Consider the following 20,930-nt stretch of genomic DNA (forward strand, 5'->3'; position numbering starts at 1 on the left):
ATATGTTTCACATTTAAAGCAATACGTAATTTTCAAACAACATAATCATTATGGAAAATTCTCCCTTGCGTATTGCATTATGTAGCGGAAAACTATATTTATTCTTAAATTGTTAATTTAGTAACCTTTTTTAACTTAGTAACCTTTTTTAATTTAGTAACATTTTTTAATTTAGTAACATTTTTTAATTCCTTCTTAACCTTTTGACATTTTTTTTTTCACGAATACTCGCTAAATTATTATGTGGAATTTCCTTTTTTGAGACTTGCATTAAAGAGAAGCATTTTTTTATTACTTAATATTATTATGTATAGAAATGAAATACATATATTAACTGTTTTAAAATAAATTCATGAAATGTTAAAAATAGGAACGTTATTGATATATTAATTTTTAAATTCACATTCTTTCATTTTATTTTTTACGTTGTTTTCGTTTCATCTATTGTTTCATCTTTTTTTTTAACAATTTTTTTTTTTTTTTTTCAATTTCTTTTGCGTTAAATGTAAAGGGAGTTTTGTACATAACGAGATTTTTAAAATACTAATTATGTTTAATGAAAAAAAATAATAATAACATATATATATATATATATATATATATACGTATATGCATATATTTTTTCATAAAATATATTACCATTTTTTTGAGGACATTGTTAATATATCTATGCTGTTACATGCCCACGTTAAAATAACACACAGTGTAGTATAACATATTCATCTACATAATATAGGAATTGGTGAAATTTTAAATATGAGGTAATAAATTTGTAGCTCTATTATAAACGAAATAAAGGTGCTAATAGTTGAAAGGGAATTTTTTTTTTTATTTAAACCTGTACATTTATTTTAAATCTCATAATTTATTATAGAATATATATATTTTAGTAAGAGCTACTTAAAACTAACTTTACATTTAAGCCTTATGCTGTGATGTTTTCCTTTTTCTTTTCTTTTTTTACATATATATTTAAAAAAAAAAAAAAAACATAACATTACACAGGTAAACGTTTATATATTAAAATATGTAAATGAATGGAAAAAATACTTTGAATCATTTAATAGTAGCATATTACAACCTGGAAAAACCGCATGTACATAATATTATGAACGTGACTTATATTTAAAATGGATACATAGGTACCTCTTTCTTTAGTAGTGAATGCATATTTGTTGGGCTGTATGCTATCCTGTGTGTTAGCCTGTATGTAAGTTTGCTTGTTTGTTCGTTCGTTCGTTTGTTTGTTTTTTTTAGTATTTTCATTTTAGTATTAATACACCGGATACATTTCGCTCGATCCACTTTTCTTTTTTCTCCTTTGAATTTATCTTTAAGTAAAATATGGGCTCGTTGTTATTTATTGTATTATCTGAGGGGTAATAAGAAGGGGTTAGGTACATGTTGTTAGCCCACATGTAAGTTTGCACATTGCACAAATGTGTATACTGCACAAACGCGTAAATTATGTAAACTCCATTGCTGACGTGCATGCATAAATTTTTACCTGTTTTGTGTATGTTTTTATATATGGGACATTTGAAGATATGAAAATTAAATTTTGGTTTCCTGCTTTTAAGGTCAGGCTTTTTTTTAGTAATGAAATATATTTTTATGTAAGGCATAGGTGAATACAGTTGTTTATTTGTTGACTCTTTTATTGATAAATTTGTTATATCAAAAATAGCTCCTTCGATGTACATCCCACCAACAAAATAGCTGTCTTCTTTTATATCTTCTTCAAGAAAATATGTGGAAATTTCATATTTTAATTTTATGTTATTCGCATCAATTTTTATTTCTTTGCTAAATTTTTCTCTTATGGCAAGCATTAAACTCTGCAAAGGAGTGAAGGCAAATACGTAGGTTCATATATATACATGCTGCATTAAAATGAAAATGAGGATAAAACTATATGGTAGCATAGTGGTGTGTGTGTATGCAAGTGAGTAGAAGTATACAAAGAAGTTCAGTCAAAAAGGATATAGATAAAATGTCCAAGCACAATGATGTTGTGCGCTATGCTATGTAGTTAGTACTAGACAGAGATAAAAAAAGTAGAGGAAACTATATAGATACAACAAAAATGGAACAGCGATACGGGTAATGTGATGAAAGAGAAATGTGGCATGTATGGGGTGTAAAAATGAAATGGTATGTATGTATGTATGTATGTATGTATGTATGTATGTATGTATGTATGTATGTATGTATGTATGTATGTATGTATGTATATATATATATATGTATGTATTTTTTTATTTTTTTTTTTCCCCCTTTTATAATGCCTTTCACAAAAGTGTGCACTTAACTATACACGTTTGTATGTACGGATGTGCTCATGTACTTATGCATGTGTGTATGCGCGATTGCAAGCACTCATAACAAACTTCTATCAGTGAACAATTTACCTTGGGAGAAATAAAGGCAGCCAGATTAAAGACTTTATTGTCCAAATTGCCTATGTACTTATTTATGTAAGAAATTTTTAACTTTATTAATTTTGCAAAATGAAATATTTGTAGACTGGAAAAAAAGGAATTGGCTATCCATTTTCTGGGTATACATAAGTTCATTAAAGAGTTATAAGTATGACTAATATTTTTAAAATTAATTTTTCCTTTAAAAAAATTAATTATATTAGTTAAGTCATCATAAATAATTCTTAACAAATTATTATATTTATCTGCTTCCATTTTTAAAAATGTTATAATAGAACAATTTAAATTATTTAAAAATAAATTATTTAGTTCATTCGAGTCTATAAAAGGTGGTAGAATATTTCTTAGTATATCTATAATAATTAAAATATGGACATCGGTTTTATCTTTCTGCACATTATTACACTCTAGGCGTTCTAAATTTTTTAAAATTTTCAAATTGTAATTTTTTAAATATAAAACGTTGAGCGACGGGTGTAGATTAAATATAGAAAAGTCTGTAATAAATTGTAATGATTTTATATATCGTAAAAATATATTTTTATTTGAACTATGAGGACAATAATAGTAACTGTTAAACTTATACTCGTTATTAGAATATATTACCTTTTCACTTATGTACTTTTTTAAAATGATGTTAAAACATTTTTGATCGTTAGGATCTATTATTATACCGCCATATATTATATTTCCAATTAAATATATTAATAAATCCATATCTATATTTTTATTATTAAAAAACTTGCATATATTAGCTTTAGATAATTTTAATTCTATATCTGTAAATTCGTAGCTATTGTTAAATCCTTTATTCTTAAATTTGTTTCTCTCTTGTATTAAAGCATGAAAAAAGCACAAGCTGAAATTTAACTTGTTTATTAAAATGTTTTCATTCTCGTTTCTTTTTATTCTTTTTTTATTATTTCTAGCCAAATTATTGTCGTACGTACAATCCCCATATCCGTCATACGCTTCATCAGCTTCATCCCCCTCTTCCGCATCTTCCGCATTTTCCGCATCTTCCGCATTTTCCGCATCTTCCGCATTTTCCACATCCTCCGCATTTTCAACATCTTCCTCATCTGCCGCTTCCTTCTCCTCTACTTCCTCCGCTTCCTCCTCTTGTGCCATGTTCGAGTATATATTAAGAAGTGATGTCTTCAAATTATACACATTCTCAAAAGTTACCTTTACACACAATTTTAACAAATAACATGGAAAGGATTGGACAGAACTGGTACCTATCCATATCCTAAATTCTGGGTTGGAATATTGAATATTGCAAATTTCTATATATTTTTCTATTTCTAAAATTAGGTGAATATTTAGATGAGCATTTTCTATAAGTACCCAGAAACCATTTTTAATAGCATCATTTAATATATTAATTAAATTGGTTTTGTCATTTTTATTATATATTATTAGGTTATTTCTACCTGTAATTTTTTCACTTAAGAGCATAATTTCACTTGCTATGTTTAGACGATGTTCAGCTAATATTAAAATTAATTTATTATTTGATGAGTGTTCATAACATTTATATAAATCTTTAGGATATGCTTGTGAAGTTATATTCAAATATGTGTCTACATAATTATTCATATTTAATTTTAAAATATCAAATCGGAAAATTTTATAAATTATTAATTTTTCAAAACTTGTCAACAAATTTTTTATATCTTTATGCTGTAAAATGGTATGATCTGATTTAATAGTTCTAAAAATATGTTCATATTCATTAAATACCTTTTTAAAAAATATATAATATTTTTCTTTTTTTATTAATTTTTTTACACTTATATATTCTTTCATACTTAACCATGATAATTCTTTTGTATCAAAATCAAAAACATATTTCATAATATATTCCTTCATGTTTTTTTCTTTCCTTTCTATAATCGCATTATCTTCAAAAGAGTTCATGAAATCATCTTTTTCATTTTTTTTCGGTAACAACAAATATTCAATGTTGTCCCTTTTCAAACTTCCGCTGGTTCGTGTGCCACGATGCACACCACGATGCATGCTACGATTCAAGCTATAATTCGAGCTGCTGTTTCGTTCTCCCTCCTGATCTACTTCCCTATGCACTTCACAACCATCTACCGCTTCACCTCTGTCAGACTCGAGGCTATGCAGAGATACACCATCAAATGGTTGATTGTACTGTTCTTCTTTTCCATCTCCTCCTTCTTCACTCTCTTCATCTAAATCCTCACAAGAACTTGTCCCTTCGTTTTCTGACCACCTTTTTATTGCGCTCTTGTTATGATGATCTATCTCACTAATGCTGTGTTGCATATCCCGCTTCATCCCCCTGAGATGCCCCTTCTTTTGCACCATCCTAACAACCTCATTTTTGGCACCTGCGTTCGGGGGATATTCGTCATATATAAAAAAGTAGTAGTCGTCATACTCTATTTCTCGTTTGTAAATGTTTAACATACAGACTAAGTAAAAGAAAAAGATATGCTGGTGCTTTTCTGATAATGTCCTAGCAACTTCAAAATGAATTTTTCGTGTGAAAATATTTAGAATATTTTTTTTTCTCTTATCTAATAATTTATTTTGTTCTGATTTATCTATACTTATATTTAATATATGTACAAATGAAAGAATAGAAAAATTGTAAAAAGGATTTAATGCCACCAGACCATTAATACAATGGTACGTTACTGCTATATGTTCTGATATGCTCATATAATTCTTCCTAATTTTAATAATTTCTTTTTTATTAATTTTAAACTCTTTAATTTTTTTTTTATTTTCTTGGAATAAGTTGTTCGTCTTTTCAAAAGTAATAACAATATCATCATCACTTAAGATGTCATCCTTAAAATTTAAAATGTGTAATATTTCCTTTTCCTTATCCATCAGCTGATTGTTCAAATCATGTATATGATGAATCAGTGCTGTCCTATTTTCAATGAAACTCTTGGACATTTTCTCTATCAGACTTTCTAAAAAATACTCTTCTAAAATTTTCAAATTTATATTGAAGTCTATTAGGTTTAGATAGTTCTGAGTACTATCGTCAAAATATTTGTTTCCGTATACAATAAAATAGATGTTGAAGCAATTGTCGACTGGTATTATTTTGTTGTTAAAATTTACGCAGTTGTTTTTTACACTATTTGTACCACTTGCACTAGTTGCATTGTCTGTCCTATTCTCATTATTTGTGCCACTTGCACTTGTCGCACTATCTGCCTTATCCGTTCTATTTGCATTACTTGCACTAGTTGCATTATTTGTAGGCATGCCCTCATTTATGGTATTACTCAGCTCCTCTGCGTCTTTGGTATCCGCATCATGGTTGAGTATTATGGAGTTGTTCAAATTGTTTTTTTTGTTTTCACAGAATAGAGAAGCAGCACTATCTGCTTTATTCCTCTCCCTTTCGAAATTAAACAAACTTTTACTAATTTTGTAATTAAAAAGAGAAGAAAATAATATTTTTGCATCATCATCATAATGTGTGAATAGAATAATATTTCCAAGCTGCATGTATTTTTCGATTTTTTCAATAAAATTAAAGCTGTTATTTCGTAATATTTCTACATCTTTTTTTTTATGATATAGATTTTTAAGGAAATTGGTAGCTATAAAATGAGGGTCAATTAATAGGTTATATTTAATACTGTTGTTCATTATAACCACATTTTCAAAATAGTATTTGCTGTTAGTTAAACCATATGCCATCCATTTTTCTAAATTAATTTTTGATTCTAACAAGTTGTGGATAGATATATTTCTAGTATATTTTATATCAAATGAACTTAAAATTTTTTGAATTTTTAATTTTGTGATAACCCTATATTCATAGGAAAAATAGGAATAATAATTTACAAGAGAAGATACAATAATACAATCACCCATAAGTAAATCTCTTTTTTTTTTAAAATAATTTTTTTTTTTATTCCATTTAGCTTCTTGTTCTAAAACACAAGACAAAATAATTTTCGATCGTTTTATTTTCTGTTTTATATTTTCTATCTTTTGAACCAGTTCATTTTGTTTAATAGTAATTTCTTCCTTTTCTTTCTCAATTCTTGCTAAATTTTTGTTTACAAAGTCTAATTCTCCTTTACATATCTCTAGGTAATTTAGTTCTTTATTAATTTCTTTTTCTAAAACTATCATTTCTTCCTTTTTTGGTTGTAATTCTTTGTTAATAATAAAATAGTGATAAATGGCTAGTATCCATTGACACATGGTTTCACATGCTTTGGATGCTTTTCTCACAAACTTTGGATTAAAATTTTTGTTTTTAATAAGAGGTGAAATTTTTACTATCATTTCTTCTTCAATAGAATTTTTGTCATAGTGTTTTAATTTATCTAAAAATAATTTAGAATCTCTAAAAATGGTTTTCTGTGCTAATACCCAATAGTTTAAAGTCTTCGGTCTGATCATTTTCCCTTGTAAATATTTTTCATCTTCTTTTAGAAAAGTTAAAATACATTGTATAACCATTACAACAATAGCTGGTGGGTTTACAAAAGCCTTCAATTCTCGTAAATGCTCTACTTTTAATTTATTTAAATTATTTAAGGAATCATTTAATAGATCAAAACTTTTTGATATTTCTTCATTTACATTATTTTTTAAGTTAGTAATGTTCCTTATCTTAATTTTCATTTCATTTTCCTTCTTCTTAATTTCTGCTTGTTTTATATAAGCTTCTTTTGTCTCTCTTTCTATTTCGTTTACTTTTTTTTTCATCTCAATATTGGTACTATTTAGTACTGGTTGCATATTTAATAAATAGTTTTTCATTAACTTTATGTCTTGTTCACATTTGTGTAATTTACCTAAAGCCTTGCTATACAGATCTACGTTTCTATCAAACTCTGTTTTTTTTAAATTAAAAAAATAGTCAAAATAGTGAAGCAAATGAAGATATTTATTTGAATTTATGCATACATATATTTGTTTTTCTTCATAATATTTTTTTGATAGCAAAACTATCTCTTTATGAATTCTAATAAGTATTTTGTTCTCTATAATATGCTCCAAATGTTTACACTCCTCTTCACGATTTGTCATTTCAATATCTACTTCATGTAGTGCTTCACCATTGGACCTCTTTCCAATGCCACGCGCTTTATAAATATCCAATTCATCACTATGTACCAAAGGTTCCCCCGGAAGAGCTATTTTATCACTTGTAATATTAGAATTTTCCAAATTTTTGTTAAGTTTATCCTTACCCTCACTTTCGTTAGTAACACCTGCTTTGTTCATAACATCATTTGCATCATCAGTGTGTTTTTCACTGACTTCTTTGTTACTATCCCGTTCGTCCGTCTGGTCTTTTGCCTTCTCAATTTGGGAAGCCCCGTCGTTTTCAATGCTCAGTTTGTTTCCACCTTGCTCGGTAACGCCATTCGTATCGTAAGTAGCCTTTTTCTTTTTCGTGTTGTCTTCCGCATCTGCCACGTTTACCGCTTCGACTGATTCGACAGTTTCAACTGATTCAACTACTTCTACCGCATTCTGCGCAAAGTTGAGGGCCTGCTTCAAACCTGCACGCTCATCTTTGAAAAAGTTTTTCGTTATTATGTGCAGGCCTTCATTGGTGTCCTCCTCAAAATAAATCAAGTACGAATTTTTTAAAATATAGGGATACTTTAAAAGTTGATCAGCGGAACTGAGGGATATATTCAGGCTTACATGAAAATTCTTGCGTATAGTCTTTTTATAAATATTATAAATATTCGTTAAATTTCTGACTACATGTTCCCCCTCACATTTATTTTTACATTCATTGTAAATTTTTTTTAAATTTTCTTCATTGTATAAGAGATAACTATCACTATAATTATAAATATTGTTTAAATTTTCTAGAATAAAATTAAGATTATCATTTTCATCTTTTAGATAGTATACACATGGTTTTTCATATATACCACAATCAAATAAGCATCTTTTAATTTCTTCTTTAAAAACTTTCTTTTTACTATTTTTATTTAATTCAGAGATGACTAAAGTTTTGTTTATTATAAATGCACAGATTTTATTTACATTTTTTTTAATACTATCATTTATACCTATAGATAAGATATGAGAATTTTCTGTCATAAATGTTTTTGTTATTTTACATATATATATTAATATATTATCGAATAGTATCAAATTAATCTTTTCATTATTACTATAATCAGAAATATACGAATGGATACAATTGTACAGGTCATTTATATCCTGAACTTGTTCATACACATTTTGATATAAATTTAAAAAGTTACAAAAAAGTATATTATCATATCGATCAGATACATTTTCAAATTCATCCTTAAAATATTTTTTAAAATTACTTATAATTATATCTGTACATAATTTTTTGTTCTTCTTTGATTTTAAACTTTCCACATACAGAGATTTATTTTCGTGTAAGAAAAACAATAAAATTTGTTCCTTTCGGATATTTATATTTTTTGATAAATAAAATATATATTTGAAAACATTTTTAATATGATTTATATTAAAAAAATGTAAAAACAATTCTTCTTTTTTTTCCTCATCATAGGTATATTTCATTTCTTTAAGTGATTTATATATATCTATTTGCATATCAATTAAATGGCTTGCTAGGCTTTTGATATTTATATCATATACACTAAATAAGTTTTTCAAATAGCTAAAAAAGATATTAAATATTTCTTTATAATTATAATTATTATAATAAATTATATTGAAATTGTTGTATAGTCTACTATTTACACTGTTAGTATACGCATTGTTCATAGTTGCAAGACACGTTAAATCTTCTACATATTTTAAATTTAGATGTTCATCTACAAAAAATTTATAATTAAATAACATACGCATAAATTCATGGGCTGATAAATAATGACTTCTCTCAAAGGATCTAATATCCGTTTCAATGTTTATATCATCAATATAAAACATACATATTTTATTATTTGTTGTCCCATAATAATTACTTCTTCTTTTTGTTAACTTAGATTCTATGTAATTTCTAACATGTTTACTTGTTGTACTTAATGAAAAATAAAAATCAACAGTAAAAAATTTATCCTTTGCAATTACTTTGTTCAAATAATAATCCACTGTTAACGATTTACCTATATTACTGCAACCTGCTATTATTATATTCTTTTTATTTTTCATAAATATGTCTATATTATATAACATCGAAATGTGCTTCTTTTGTTTTATCATCACATCTGTATTGTTATTCATATATTCATCTATTGACGTAAATTTATTTCCCCTGTTATTTAAATGACTCAAGATATTTTTCTGATAGTTGAAGTAAAAGTTGAACAGGTTCACTTCAAACTCCGAGTAGTTCCCTTTTCTTTTTCCCCTTCCTCCTTTGGCCCTTGCATTTGATGAACTCTTATCCGCTTCTTTCCGCTCCTCAGGTGAGAACTTCTCTCCATCGCTACTTCCCTTATTGCCGCCATTATCCCTACTACCTACGTTTCCATCATTCTTGAGCCTGTTTATCCCTGTTTCCCCTCTCTCCACCTCCGCTGAGTCGGTTAAATTGTAAACATCGTTATAGTAGTTAACATTATGAAGGATGTCGTATATATTTTCGGTATCGTATTTATTCAAATATTTACTTTTTCTTCCCCCTACATCCTTCTGTGATGTGCCTTTTTCGGTCTCTTTGACCCTCCTGCATCTTTTATGCTTTCTTTTCAGATATCTACAATCCTCACTTACGTTCGAATCCGAGCTGTAGTTTCCGTATGACTTGGAAAATAATGAACCATTGGATGCATCTCCTACATTTATATCATAATTTTTGTACAGATTTGTACACCTTTTGTAATTTTTTAAGTAATAATCATATATGCTATTTATGCTTTCGTAGTACTTCCCAATGTTTCTATTTTTCTCGTTGTATATGTCTATGTCCGAGTCATGACAGCTTTCTTCACTGCTTTCTACACTACTTACTTCACTTATTTCTACGCTGTCTGATTCACGGTTATCCGCTTCATACGAACCACCATTTAGTTTATCTTCGTCTTTATCGTGCAGTTTCTCACCAATTGCCTTGTTCAACTGCGAGCTATTAATTTTTTCCCTGTCTTGTTCATATATTTCTTCATTTATCTGACCATTCTCATTTGCACTCAAGTCTCTCTGCAGTTTTGTGACCTCTCCTATCTGGACTCCATTATTATTAACATTGTTAATAACTTTCTTTTTTCCAAAGTTGTGCACAATCTGTTCTGCTATATCTTTCTCTGTTACATATTTCTCTTCCACTTCTATATCTACTACTTCCGTCCTTGCCATTTCTTCACCCACGTCTTTAACATTTTTGTCCTTGGAAGAATCCATTATACTACATTGTAGCTCGTTCAGTACCAGCTTCTGGTGATTAGGCGAAGAGGATGCAGCTTCTACATCAGTGTTAGTGCTATTATTGAGCTCACGAATGTCTATTATTCTTCCTTCTAATGTTTCAAAAGTTAACTTCAGATTATATTTTAAAATATTTCTACACAAAAAATCGTTAAATATTTTACGTCCTCTTTTATATGTGTTCGATCCGACAGTCCAGATTAACGAATAGATAAAAATGGATGTAATGTACTTTTGAAAACTTTCTTTTTTATTAGTATCATTGATTTCAAATAGGCAATAAGAGAATAAACTATCTAAGCATTTAATAAAAGAGATACAATAATAATATTCGTTAAATGTATACACAAATAAATTATTAACACAAATAAACAACAAGGATTTGTAAAAAAAGACCATAAATAAATTTAATAATATATGTTTATGGATTGTATCAAAATTGTTCGACAATGTATTTATATATGAACATATATAAGAAGCAATACTTAAATCATAATTATTTAAAATTATCAATCCGCATCTACTTATGGTAGCCATTGTAATATGTTTTAAATTATTTGTTTCCATTATAAAACGAGTATGATTATGAATTGGTATGATATCACATTTAGAAAGACATAAAATTTTAGATTCATCTAAAACTGAATTTAAATTTTCTATCCATATAGAATGCAAATAACAATCAAAATAAATAATGTTTAAATAATTATCATTATTATAATTAGAATTAATTTCTAATATTTTTTTCGTTAAAATGCCATGAACCCATTTATTCGAAACCTCTTCATAAAAACCTAGCATATCCATTTCTCTTACAACATTTGCATTAATAATATAATCATTCATTTTTCTTTTTATTATTTCCCTATCATTAATTGTATTTATTGTTCTATTTAATATTTTGTATGAAGTTGTTTTGGACAAGGGGTATGATAAAAATAAGACACCTGTGTGAAACTTTATCATGTTATACAGTTGAATCAGTTTACTTACATATCTCTCAGTGCACACATAATTTAACTCTAGCATCTTTTTTTTTAACATGCATTTTAAATAATCTTCAACCATTTCTTTTTTACATAAAAAGGATTTCTTCCCTTTTCCGTTTTCCCCTTTTGCGGAGTTGACCATATTATCATCAGCTAAGACTATCTTGTTGGTCGTCTTCCTGCTTCCACCTTTGCTAGTATAGTTTCCACTATCCTCCAAAATGTTTATTTCTGTCTTTCCACTTACCTCTTTTGAACTTTCCATCTTATCGTTCTTTATGTATGCCCTAAATTTTGCGGTTCCCTCTCCCCCTTTCTTATCATATAAACTTTTCATTTTTTCTTCCACTTCTGCAGATACATTTTTCTCCTTTTCGATTTTGCCTTCACTTAAAGGTTTGATATTGTCTGCTTCTTTTTCTCTTTCTTCCTTAGCATCATAATGTGTAGATAATACATGTCCACATCCATCCCCCTTGTTGATTTTCTCCTCAGCATTGTTCGCTGTTCCCCTTTCATCATTCATATTGGAATAAAAGCTTCTTACATACATCATTATACTGTTGTCATCGTTTCTATTACTAGACAGGATGTACTTTATGTCGACCGTAGTCTCCTCCTTAGTACAAGTTCTCAAAGATTGATTGTAGGTATATAATTCGTAAAATATATTTTTCAATATGTTCAGAAAAAGATATATGTCGTTTTTCACAATAGATGGCATAATACACTCAATGATGGCAATAAACAAAAATTTGTACTCATAAAAAATGTTTTCATATCTGTCGTTACTTCTATAGTGAGCGCCTCCGGCGCTGTCATTATCCTTATCTACGATGATTTTACCCATGACGTGAGTTACTTTTTTCACTGTTCTTAAATCATACTTATAATGCTTCTGATTACTTAAGTTATGCTCGCATAATTCAAACAACAAAATAATTTTTTTTGCCAAAATTTTGCTATATTTGTATCCCTTGGAATAGAGCATCACTTCTACAATGGTAAAAAAATCTGGTTTAACAAAATTAAAAAATCTGAATAATGCTTTAATGTTATTTGGTAGTACACTTCTACCTTTATAAAAAGGGTTAATTATAATAAAAATATTAAATTCTTCGTTGATTTTTATATATTTTCCTTCGAAAAAAAAGAGCGAGTTTTTTTTTGCACCTATTGTACCTTTTACGCTTTTCTTTTTGGACAAGCCACCACCGCTGTCCATGTAATTTTTAACGCCATCATAACTTCCATTATTGTTTTTGTTATTATTCCCCATTTCAGCTCCACTATCATACACGTAGTTACCCTTTCCCCTCATGTACTTTTCCAACCCATCACCAGGATCATACACTGAGCTATTCCTTACAAAATTCTCTTCATTTGAAATCATGTTTAAGTCATTTTTTCCCCCTTCCCCAAGCTCCACCTCTTTTTGTTTTGTCTTCATATTATTCATAACAAACTTCTTAGATTTTGCATTAAATAAATTACACAGCTGTTGAGCTAGAACACTCAACGCTTCAATTGTTATTCTATTAAATTCATCAAAACAGAAAAAGATGCCATTTGTTGCTATGCCGAAAAATAAATTTTTTAAAAAATCAAAATTTATATTACTACTACAATTATACACAAAATAAAATTTCCCGACAAATTTTGAAAAATATTTTGTTGTTTCTGTTTTCCCAGTACCTGCAAAACCAACTGAACATACACCCAATTTCGAACTATATGAATGTAAAATGGATATAAAATATTTATTTATTAGATTTGTTAAAATAATTTTATTATCATTATGAATATACTCATATCCATATATGTATAATTCATTTAAATATTTGATATATAAATTTTTATTGCAGTAAAAATATTTCAACTGTATTAACCAGTTAAAATTATTTACATCGTTTACTCTTTTTTTAATTAATTCTTCTACTATATCTCTATTATGAACTAAAGATATTATTAACGTATGTAATAACACACTTTTTTTTTTGTCTACTTTATTTATTATATTGATGTATTCATACAACTCTTCATTTAATATCTTTTTATATTTATTTAAATTATTATATTTTAAAAAGAGCTCCACTAAATTGGACCAAAATAAATTCTTTATTATCAGTACAAACTGACTATTTTTATTTAAAGAAAATTTTATTTTTTTACTTATGTGTTCGTAATACTCCATTGGTAATGCACTCTTCTTGTGCTTTCCCCCCTTATCTCCCATGCTGCTTCTACCTAGTTCGCTACTTCTACCTGGATCTATGCTTCTCCCCAGATCACTGCTTCTATCGAGTTCATCGCTTCTATTCCGCCCTATCTGTTTTACATCTTTATCGTTTTCCATTCTATATCCGTTGTCATACATTAAGCTGTTGTCAGACGAAAAGGAACAAGAAGAATACGCGGAATCGTAATCGCAAGTTCTTCCTTCCGTGTAAGTTTTTATATCATTACTTTTCAAAAAGTCATCTTCTTTTATATCTATTAAATTTTTGTATTCTAGAATATTATTATATATTTGTTTCTTCACACTCAAAAACATTTCTTTCTCTACTTCAACCAAAATCTCTGTCATTTCTTTTTTTTCTATTTTTATTTCATTACATAAGATTAGTTCTTCTCCTCTCTGAGACTGAAAAGCAACGATATATCCATTCACAATAACTAGCTTATATATACTATTAAATATTTTAAATAAATAAGTATTTATCTGATCATTAATATTCGAAGATATCAAATTTATTAAATCATCAGTACTTAAGAAATAAAACCTATTAAAAATTTCTCTCTTTAAATCTAAATATTCATTTATACTTTTTAACAACATATTTAAGTTGTTATATAACTCTGTTAACTTTTCTTTTGTATCTTTTCTTGAACAAAATTTCTCCAGTCTTTTATCTTCTTCAATAATCTTGTACATGTTCAGAAAATTATTGTAAATTAATTTATACCTATAAGGAATGAGTGTACGGAGTAGTGGGGCAGGGGAAAAATAAAAAGACGAAGAAGAAGAAGAAGAAGAAGAAGAAATAAAAAAAAAAATAATAAAATAAAATAATAGAATATAAAAAAAAATTATTCACAGGCACGATATGGTAATATCTGTAGTGTGTAAACCAGTGCGTGCATTAAGACACATGAACATGCTTGTGTGTGTGTTCGTTTTTTTTTTTTTTTTTTCGTACTTTTTAGACTCATTGGTGAGCTGCTTCGTTATATCTGTTAGGACAAAAATTCTGCTCAAGTACAAAAACAAATTTTGACTTTTCCTTAACGTGTTAATAATACTATTAGCATTTATCATCATGTTCTGATTGTTAATTATATCGATGTGATAAATTTCGTAAATATTTATTATTAACAAATTCTGATTTAAAACTAAATTTTCTTCAATTTTTGTTAATATTTCATTTATATTGGAAATAATAGATATTTTATTATTCTCCTCTTGTTTCATTTGAAATTCGATCTTACTAAAATTGTTTTTTATTTTCCCCAAAAACTGAAAAGATGGAAAAATATATACATATATATATATATATATATATATATACATATGCACGTGTTCTTGTAGAAAGGCGTGAATATTCGATAACACGTATACATACAGAGACGTATGTATGTATATGTATATATACATATTTTACTTTTTTTTTGCCCTATTTTATTCAGTCAGGTTCGCTTTTCTCCTCACCTTTTCAATTGCGTTCTCCTTATTTGCCTTTTCACAAATGCTGATAATACTAGTGATTTTATTATTTATGTCTAGCTTCAGTAGCTCATTAAATGTTATGTTGTTAAAGTCGATGTTGTTCTTTTCATCAATGATCTGTGCAATCTATAAATCGTGGAGGGGCAACGCGCGCTGTGTATATTTGTGCGTACTTGTGTACGTATGTACGTATGTATTGCTGTACGCATATGCGGACAGTGCAAGACCTCCTTTTCCTTTTTTCCCTTTACCTGATCTTTATGCCTTTCCTTTATACTCGGTTTTCTTAGCGAAATTAGCAAGGATACATACGAACTGAAGAAGGCTAATTTCTCGTTCATTTTTTTGATTAGAGTATTTTTATTTTTATAATACTCATTAGCATGTTTGTTAATTTTATTCATATTTTTTAAAATCAAATTAAAGTCATCTTCTATTTTTTTATAATTTAAAGAATTTATTTTTTTGTCAAATCGTTCGTCCATAGCCTTTATGCTTTTATATATTAGCCAAAATATGTAATATAAGTTTAGTTCCTTAAAAAAAGGTAAATTTTATAATATGTATACAGGTATGCATCCTTAGAGCAGCTAACATTGTTAGTACCATTTTTACTTTTACTATCTTTTTAACAAGGTAAAATCATTATTTCAAAGGCATTCCTCTACGGTGTAAAACTGACTCAATACAGGCTACATACAGAATACTACAACTGTAGGACACACTGATAGGTATATTTTATTTTCCTCCCTTACATATTTTATTTTGTTTTAATTATATACATATATATATATTTTATATAATGTTATTACATGTGATATTTCATCCTACATTTAATTCTAGTATAGTCTAAATTATTGTAAGGGTACATTTACATTTTACTTGTATATGGTTTGTTCTACGTATTTAAGTATCGTATTAGTACAAATCTATATTGCCTTTTGACGCATGTACTCAGAAAAGCGAGTGTGCAAATATATATGTACATGCATATGCACGCATGAATGTATATGTGTGTACATTTTTTTCCCCTTACGTTTTGAATTTTCAGGAGTATAGAAAAATCAGATATTTCAATATTAAATAGCTTTTCTCGATAATTGATTTCTTTGGACTCTTTTATTAAGATAGTAAGCTGATTTTGCACAGTGAGAATAAATTTATTTATGCTCAAATAATTACTTTCATCATTGAAACTTTTTATTGATTGAACATTTTCCTTCATGTCAACAATACTACTCTGAAATTTTGATTCATCATTTATTAATTCTTCTAGTAGTACATTTTTTTGCTTACTAATATTTTCATTAACTTCTTTAACAATTTTTTCAATTTTACTAGGTCTATTTATAATTTTCCAATAAGATAAATAATCATCACTTGAAAATTTATAATTTAATTTATTTAAGGAGTTAAATAATATATTTATTTCTTTGATATCATGGGATACAAAATCAAGACTTTTCTTCATATCTTTTATGTATTCTTCCTTTTCATAAATTTCTTGAATTTTGCTTGTCTTCTTTTTTAGCCTTACAATGATAGAGTTGTAAAACATTAGATTCGACGTGTACTTTTCCTTATATCTGATGGGCATAATTCGCACGGGGAAGGGAGAAAAAAAGAAAGAAAGAAAGAAGGAAAGAATGTAAGCCATGAAAAGATACGAAATTAATGAAATCGATACGAAGTAAACGTTAATGAGCACAAATTTAGTGCAGTAGTATGGCGACCAGTCATACAAATAAAAATGTTATACATGATAGGGCAATAAAAAAAAAAAAAAAAAAAAAAGTGCTACGATGTCCGTGGTTTGACAAAAATTACAAATTCATTGTACTCTTACTTTTACTTCACTACATTCATTTATAACAGTAAACATTTTTGATGTACTGTTTTTCACTCTTACGGGACGAACATTCTTTACATACGCGAATGTTCGTACGTACGTATGTGCGCACATCTGTCTGTATATATGTATGTATATATGCATATATTCACTCACATACGTATATGTGCACTTTTTTTTCTTTCTTTTTCTTTTTTTAAATTACCTCTGGACAATAATATTCGTCAGAGCCTTAATATAATTGTTAATTTCGTTTATAATGAAAAGTTTAATATCTTTAGACTTCACCAGGAATACACCTAAATTAATGGTATCCTCAACTGTTTCATTGATATTTTGTATTTTTTCCAAATTTTTATTTATGATATTTTGAATATGTTCCACGCTTGTATTTATGTCTATATTTTTAATAGCTTCATTGACATTAAAATTTAAAATGTCTGCATGCTTGTTAATTTTTGATAAATAATTATTTAAAACGAATTTTGATTCTTCAAACATATTTTTTACTTCATTTAATTTTTCACATATAAACATATCATTTTCTTTCATGGATTTATAAAATATAAACTTATCATTTTTGAATACTTGAGGTATGACTAACTTTTCTATTTTTTCTATTTGTTGATATTTAATTAAAGTAGAAAAAATTAAATCTTCAAATTTTTCATAAAAACATATAGGATTATTATCTAAAATAAATCTTGAATAGTCAAATTTTTTTGTTATATTGATGACAAATACTGGTATATACAGTTTGTTCCTTTTATAACTTTTCATGTTATGTGTAAAAATTTGGACAAAATCTTCAATATTATTTATTAACATTTCATTTATTTTTTTCTCGATCATAAGTTTTAATATGTTAAAAAATATTCGTATTTTTGTATATTTAAATGTTTCAATCGAAATGTCCTTCAAATTGTAGTTTCCTTTCGTACAATCCTTTAAGTTTTCCTCAATGGTGAATTTAATGTCATTCATCCATATGTTGTTTACAGTTTCGAACGACTGACAAAAGAAGAACAAGTGAGCGGATGCATAACGTGGTAAGAACATAACGAAGTAAAGAAATGAAGACATACATGCGTGGGAATATGGGCAAATAAATGGCTGTAACTGTAAAACATGGAAACAAGCAAAAGGGAGGGGAAGAGAAAAAATTCAAAGAGTGCATGCAATCATTTTTTTTTTTTTTTCTTGCTTGTTTGTTTCCTTTTCCTTTTCTCTTTCTCTTTTCTCTACTTTACCTTCAAAACGGACGTGTTTTGCAATTGGAAAAAATCGTTTAACTCAAAGGGACTAGAAATAGCTGTGTCAAATACAGATATTTTAATCAAGGCACATTTATTTATTATATCCAGAAAAGTTTTTATGACTTTTGTATTTTCTAGCAATACACATTGCTTAATAATATTTTTTTTATTTTCAAAATCATAGTTGTAATATTTTATTTCCTTTTTCTTTGTATCTCCCTTGTAGTAATTTTTTAGATTATTATTTAAAATACGTCGTCCTAACCATATATTACAGAAATCGTTTAAATTTTTTGTAATCGTTTCAATATTTTCACAGTTTTTTATATTTATATTATTTTCCATAATATCCTGCACATCATTCATTATACAATTGAAGTCTTTAAATGTACTGTCATTTTTTGAATAATATATTTTCTTTTTTAAGCTATTTGATTTATTCTTAATAGCATTAAATACTTTTTCTCCATATGCGATTGGATTTTCAGTAGTAAAAAAAAATTGAATTCTGTTAATTTCGAAAAACTCACTGGCTGTTTTTTTTTTTACTTTAAATAAATTAGATTCACTATTATAATCATATATATATATATCATCAAATGTACTTTCAAAAATGGTATTATTAAGTGATATTACACCTTTTGCCTTAAAAGGTACAATAAATTTTTCTTTTCCGTCTATATTATCATTGTCTACTTCTTTTAATTGCTTTTTCTTTTTTTTTCTTTTTTCTTCCTCTTCTTTTTCTTCTTTTATTTCCTTATTCCTTTCGAACTCATCTGTGTAATCTACTTCTTTTAACTCCTTTACTATTTCCTCTATGGTAAATATATCAAATGATGAATCTTCATAATTTATTATGTCAATCCACTTGGAATTTAGCTCTTCAGAATCAAGCAATTTTTTTTTCTCATTTAATACATCATAAATATTAATGCTCTTATATTTTTTCTTTATTTTTTCTATTGTAATAAATCTTGGTTCTCTTTCCCTTCTATTTTTGAACGGCACAAATAACTTGCATATTTTTTCCTTCGACGAAAAGTCTCTATCGTAAATTTCTTCTACCTTAAATATATCTGTATGGAGAACGATTTATAAATTTATTTGTTTTATTTTTTCTTTTTACATGATTTATTTTATTTTATTTTACTTTTCAGTTTTATTCTATTTTTTTTCCACTATTTTTTACATATAAGAAAATATAAAACAGGTAAAAAAAAAAAAAAATAGTAGTCCATGTATGCAGCAAAGAGTCAAGTGTTGTTCTGCGTCAGTTATACATTCTTTTATTTGTTCGTTCACGTATTCGTTCATTTTTACCCTCATTTTCATTTTTATCGTATGAAAAGTTTTGCGCTGATAAGTAGTTTTTTTCCTTATCCTTTTCTCTGGCTCTTTTTTTAGAGTTCGCTCTTAATAAATTCTGTAATTGCACATGGCGTGTTTTAATTATGCATTCATTTTTGAGGATAGGTGAAACGCCAAAATGGTGGATAACTTAGGCATACCGTATATACGTTTAAATACATTTAATACATACGTGTATACATATTTATCTATCCAATGCATATATGTCTGATCCTGCTACATGTAAAGCTTTTTATGTCCTGCTCTAAATTTAAAGTGTTACACTTTATTTGCATTAGATATTCGACATTTATTTTTCTAAAAAACGGACTATACACATATATATATATATATATATTCATACACATTTATTGTGTTTACTTTTAAATTTTCCGAATGGCAGAAAATGTTTGATAAAAATACATTTTGCTTAATCTCAATATTTTTTGAAGTCATCTTAACTTCATTTTTACGTAGATTTTGTCCTGATTTAGACTTATAAAAAAAAAAAAAAAAAAGTGTAAAATTATATTATAGTTATAAAATAATGTAAATTTTCAGGATATAAACCCGCTTTAATAATTGTAATTCATTTTTTTTTTTAGTAACATTTATGAAAAGTTAAGAAAAGGTATATAAATGCCTGAACGGTTAAGGTAAAAAAACAAAATAATAAAATGAAAAAAAAAAAAAAAAAAAAAAAAAAAAAAAAAAAAAAAAAAAAAAAAAAAAAAAAAAAAAAAAAAAAAAAAAAAAAAAAAAAAAAAAAAAAAAAAAAAAAAAAAAACAAAATAAAAATAAAAACAAAATAAAAATAAAAACAAAATAAAATAATATAAAAAAAAAACAAAATAAAACAAAAGCGGAGAATAAGCAAAAAAGGAAATATTACACATATTTTCTCCCTCTCTTGCACGTTATCTACCTTTTTTTCTCTATCAAAAGTCTTCCACTCCATTTAATTTG

General features: G+C 27.0%; 1 protein-coding gene across 1 annotated transcript; it reads right to left on the bottom strand.

Moving 5' to 3' along the window:
* Positions 1–1,262: 1,262 nt before the first annotated feature.
* MKS88_000958 (dynein heavy chain) lies at positions 1,263–20,922 on the bottom strand (the record flags this gene model as incomplete). The annotated part of the gene is made up of 12 exons (XM_067219606.1): positions 1,263–1,372; positions 1,538–1,838; positions 2,412–14,748; positions 14,983–15,299; positions 15,492–15,635; positions 15,761–16,045; positions 16,546–17,095; positions 17,564–18,369; positions 18,609–19,693; positions 19,938–20,040; positions 20,346–20,459; positions 20,857–20,922. 12 exons carry the CDS (start codon positions 20,920–20,922, stop codon positions 1,263–1,265), a joined length of 16,218 nt encoding a protein of 5,405 aa, XP_067075324.1.
* Positions 20,923–20,930: the final 8 nt, after the last annotated feature.

The sequence above is a fragment of the Plasmodium brasilianum genome, chromosome 3 (assembly GCF_023973825.1).
Source record: "Plasmodium brasilianum strain Bolivian I chromosome 3, whole genome shotgun sequence".
NCBI classification, from domain to species: domain Eukaryota; phylum Apicomplexa; class Aconoidasida; order Haemosporida; family Plasmodiidae; genus Plasmodium; species Plasmodium brasilianum.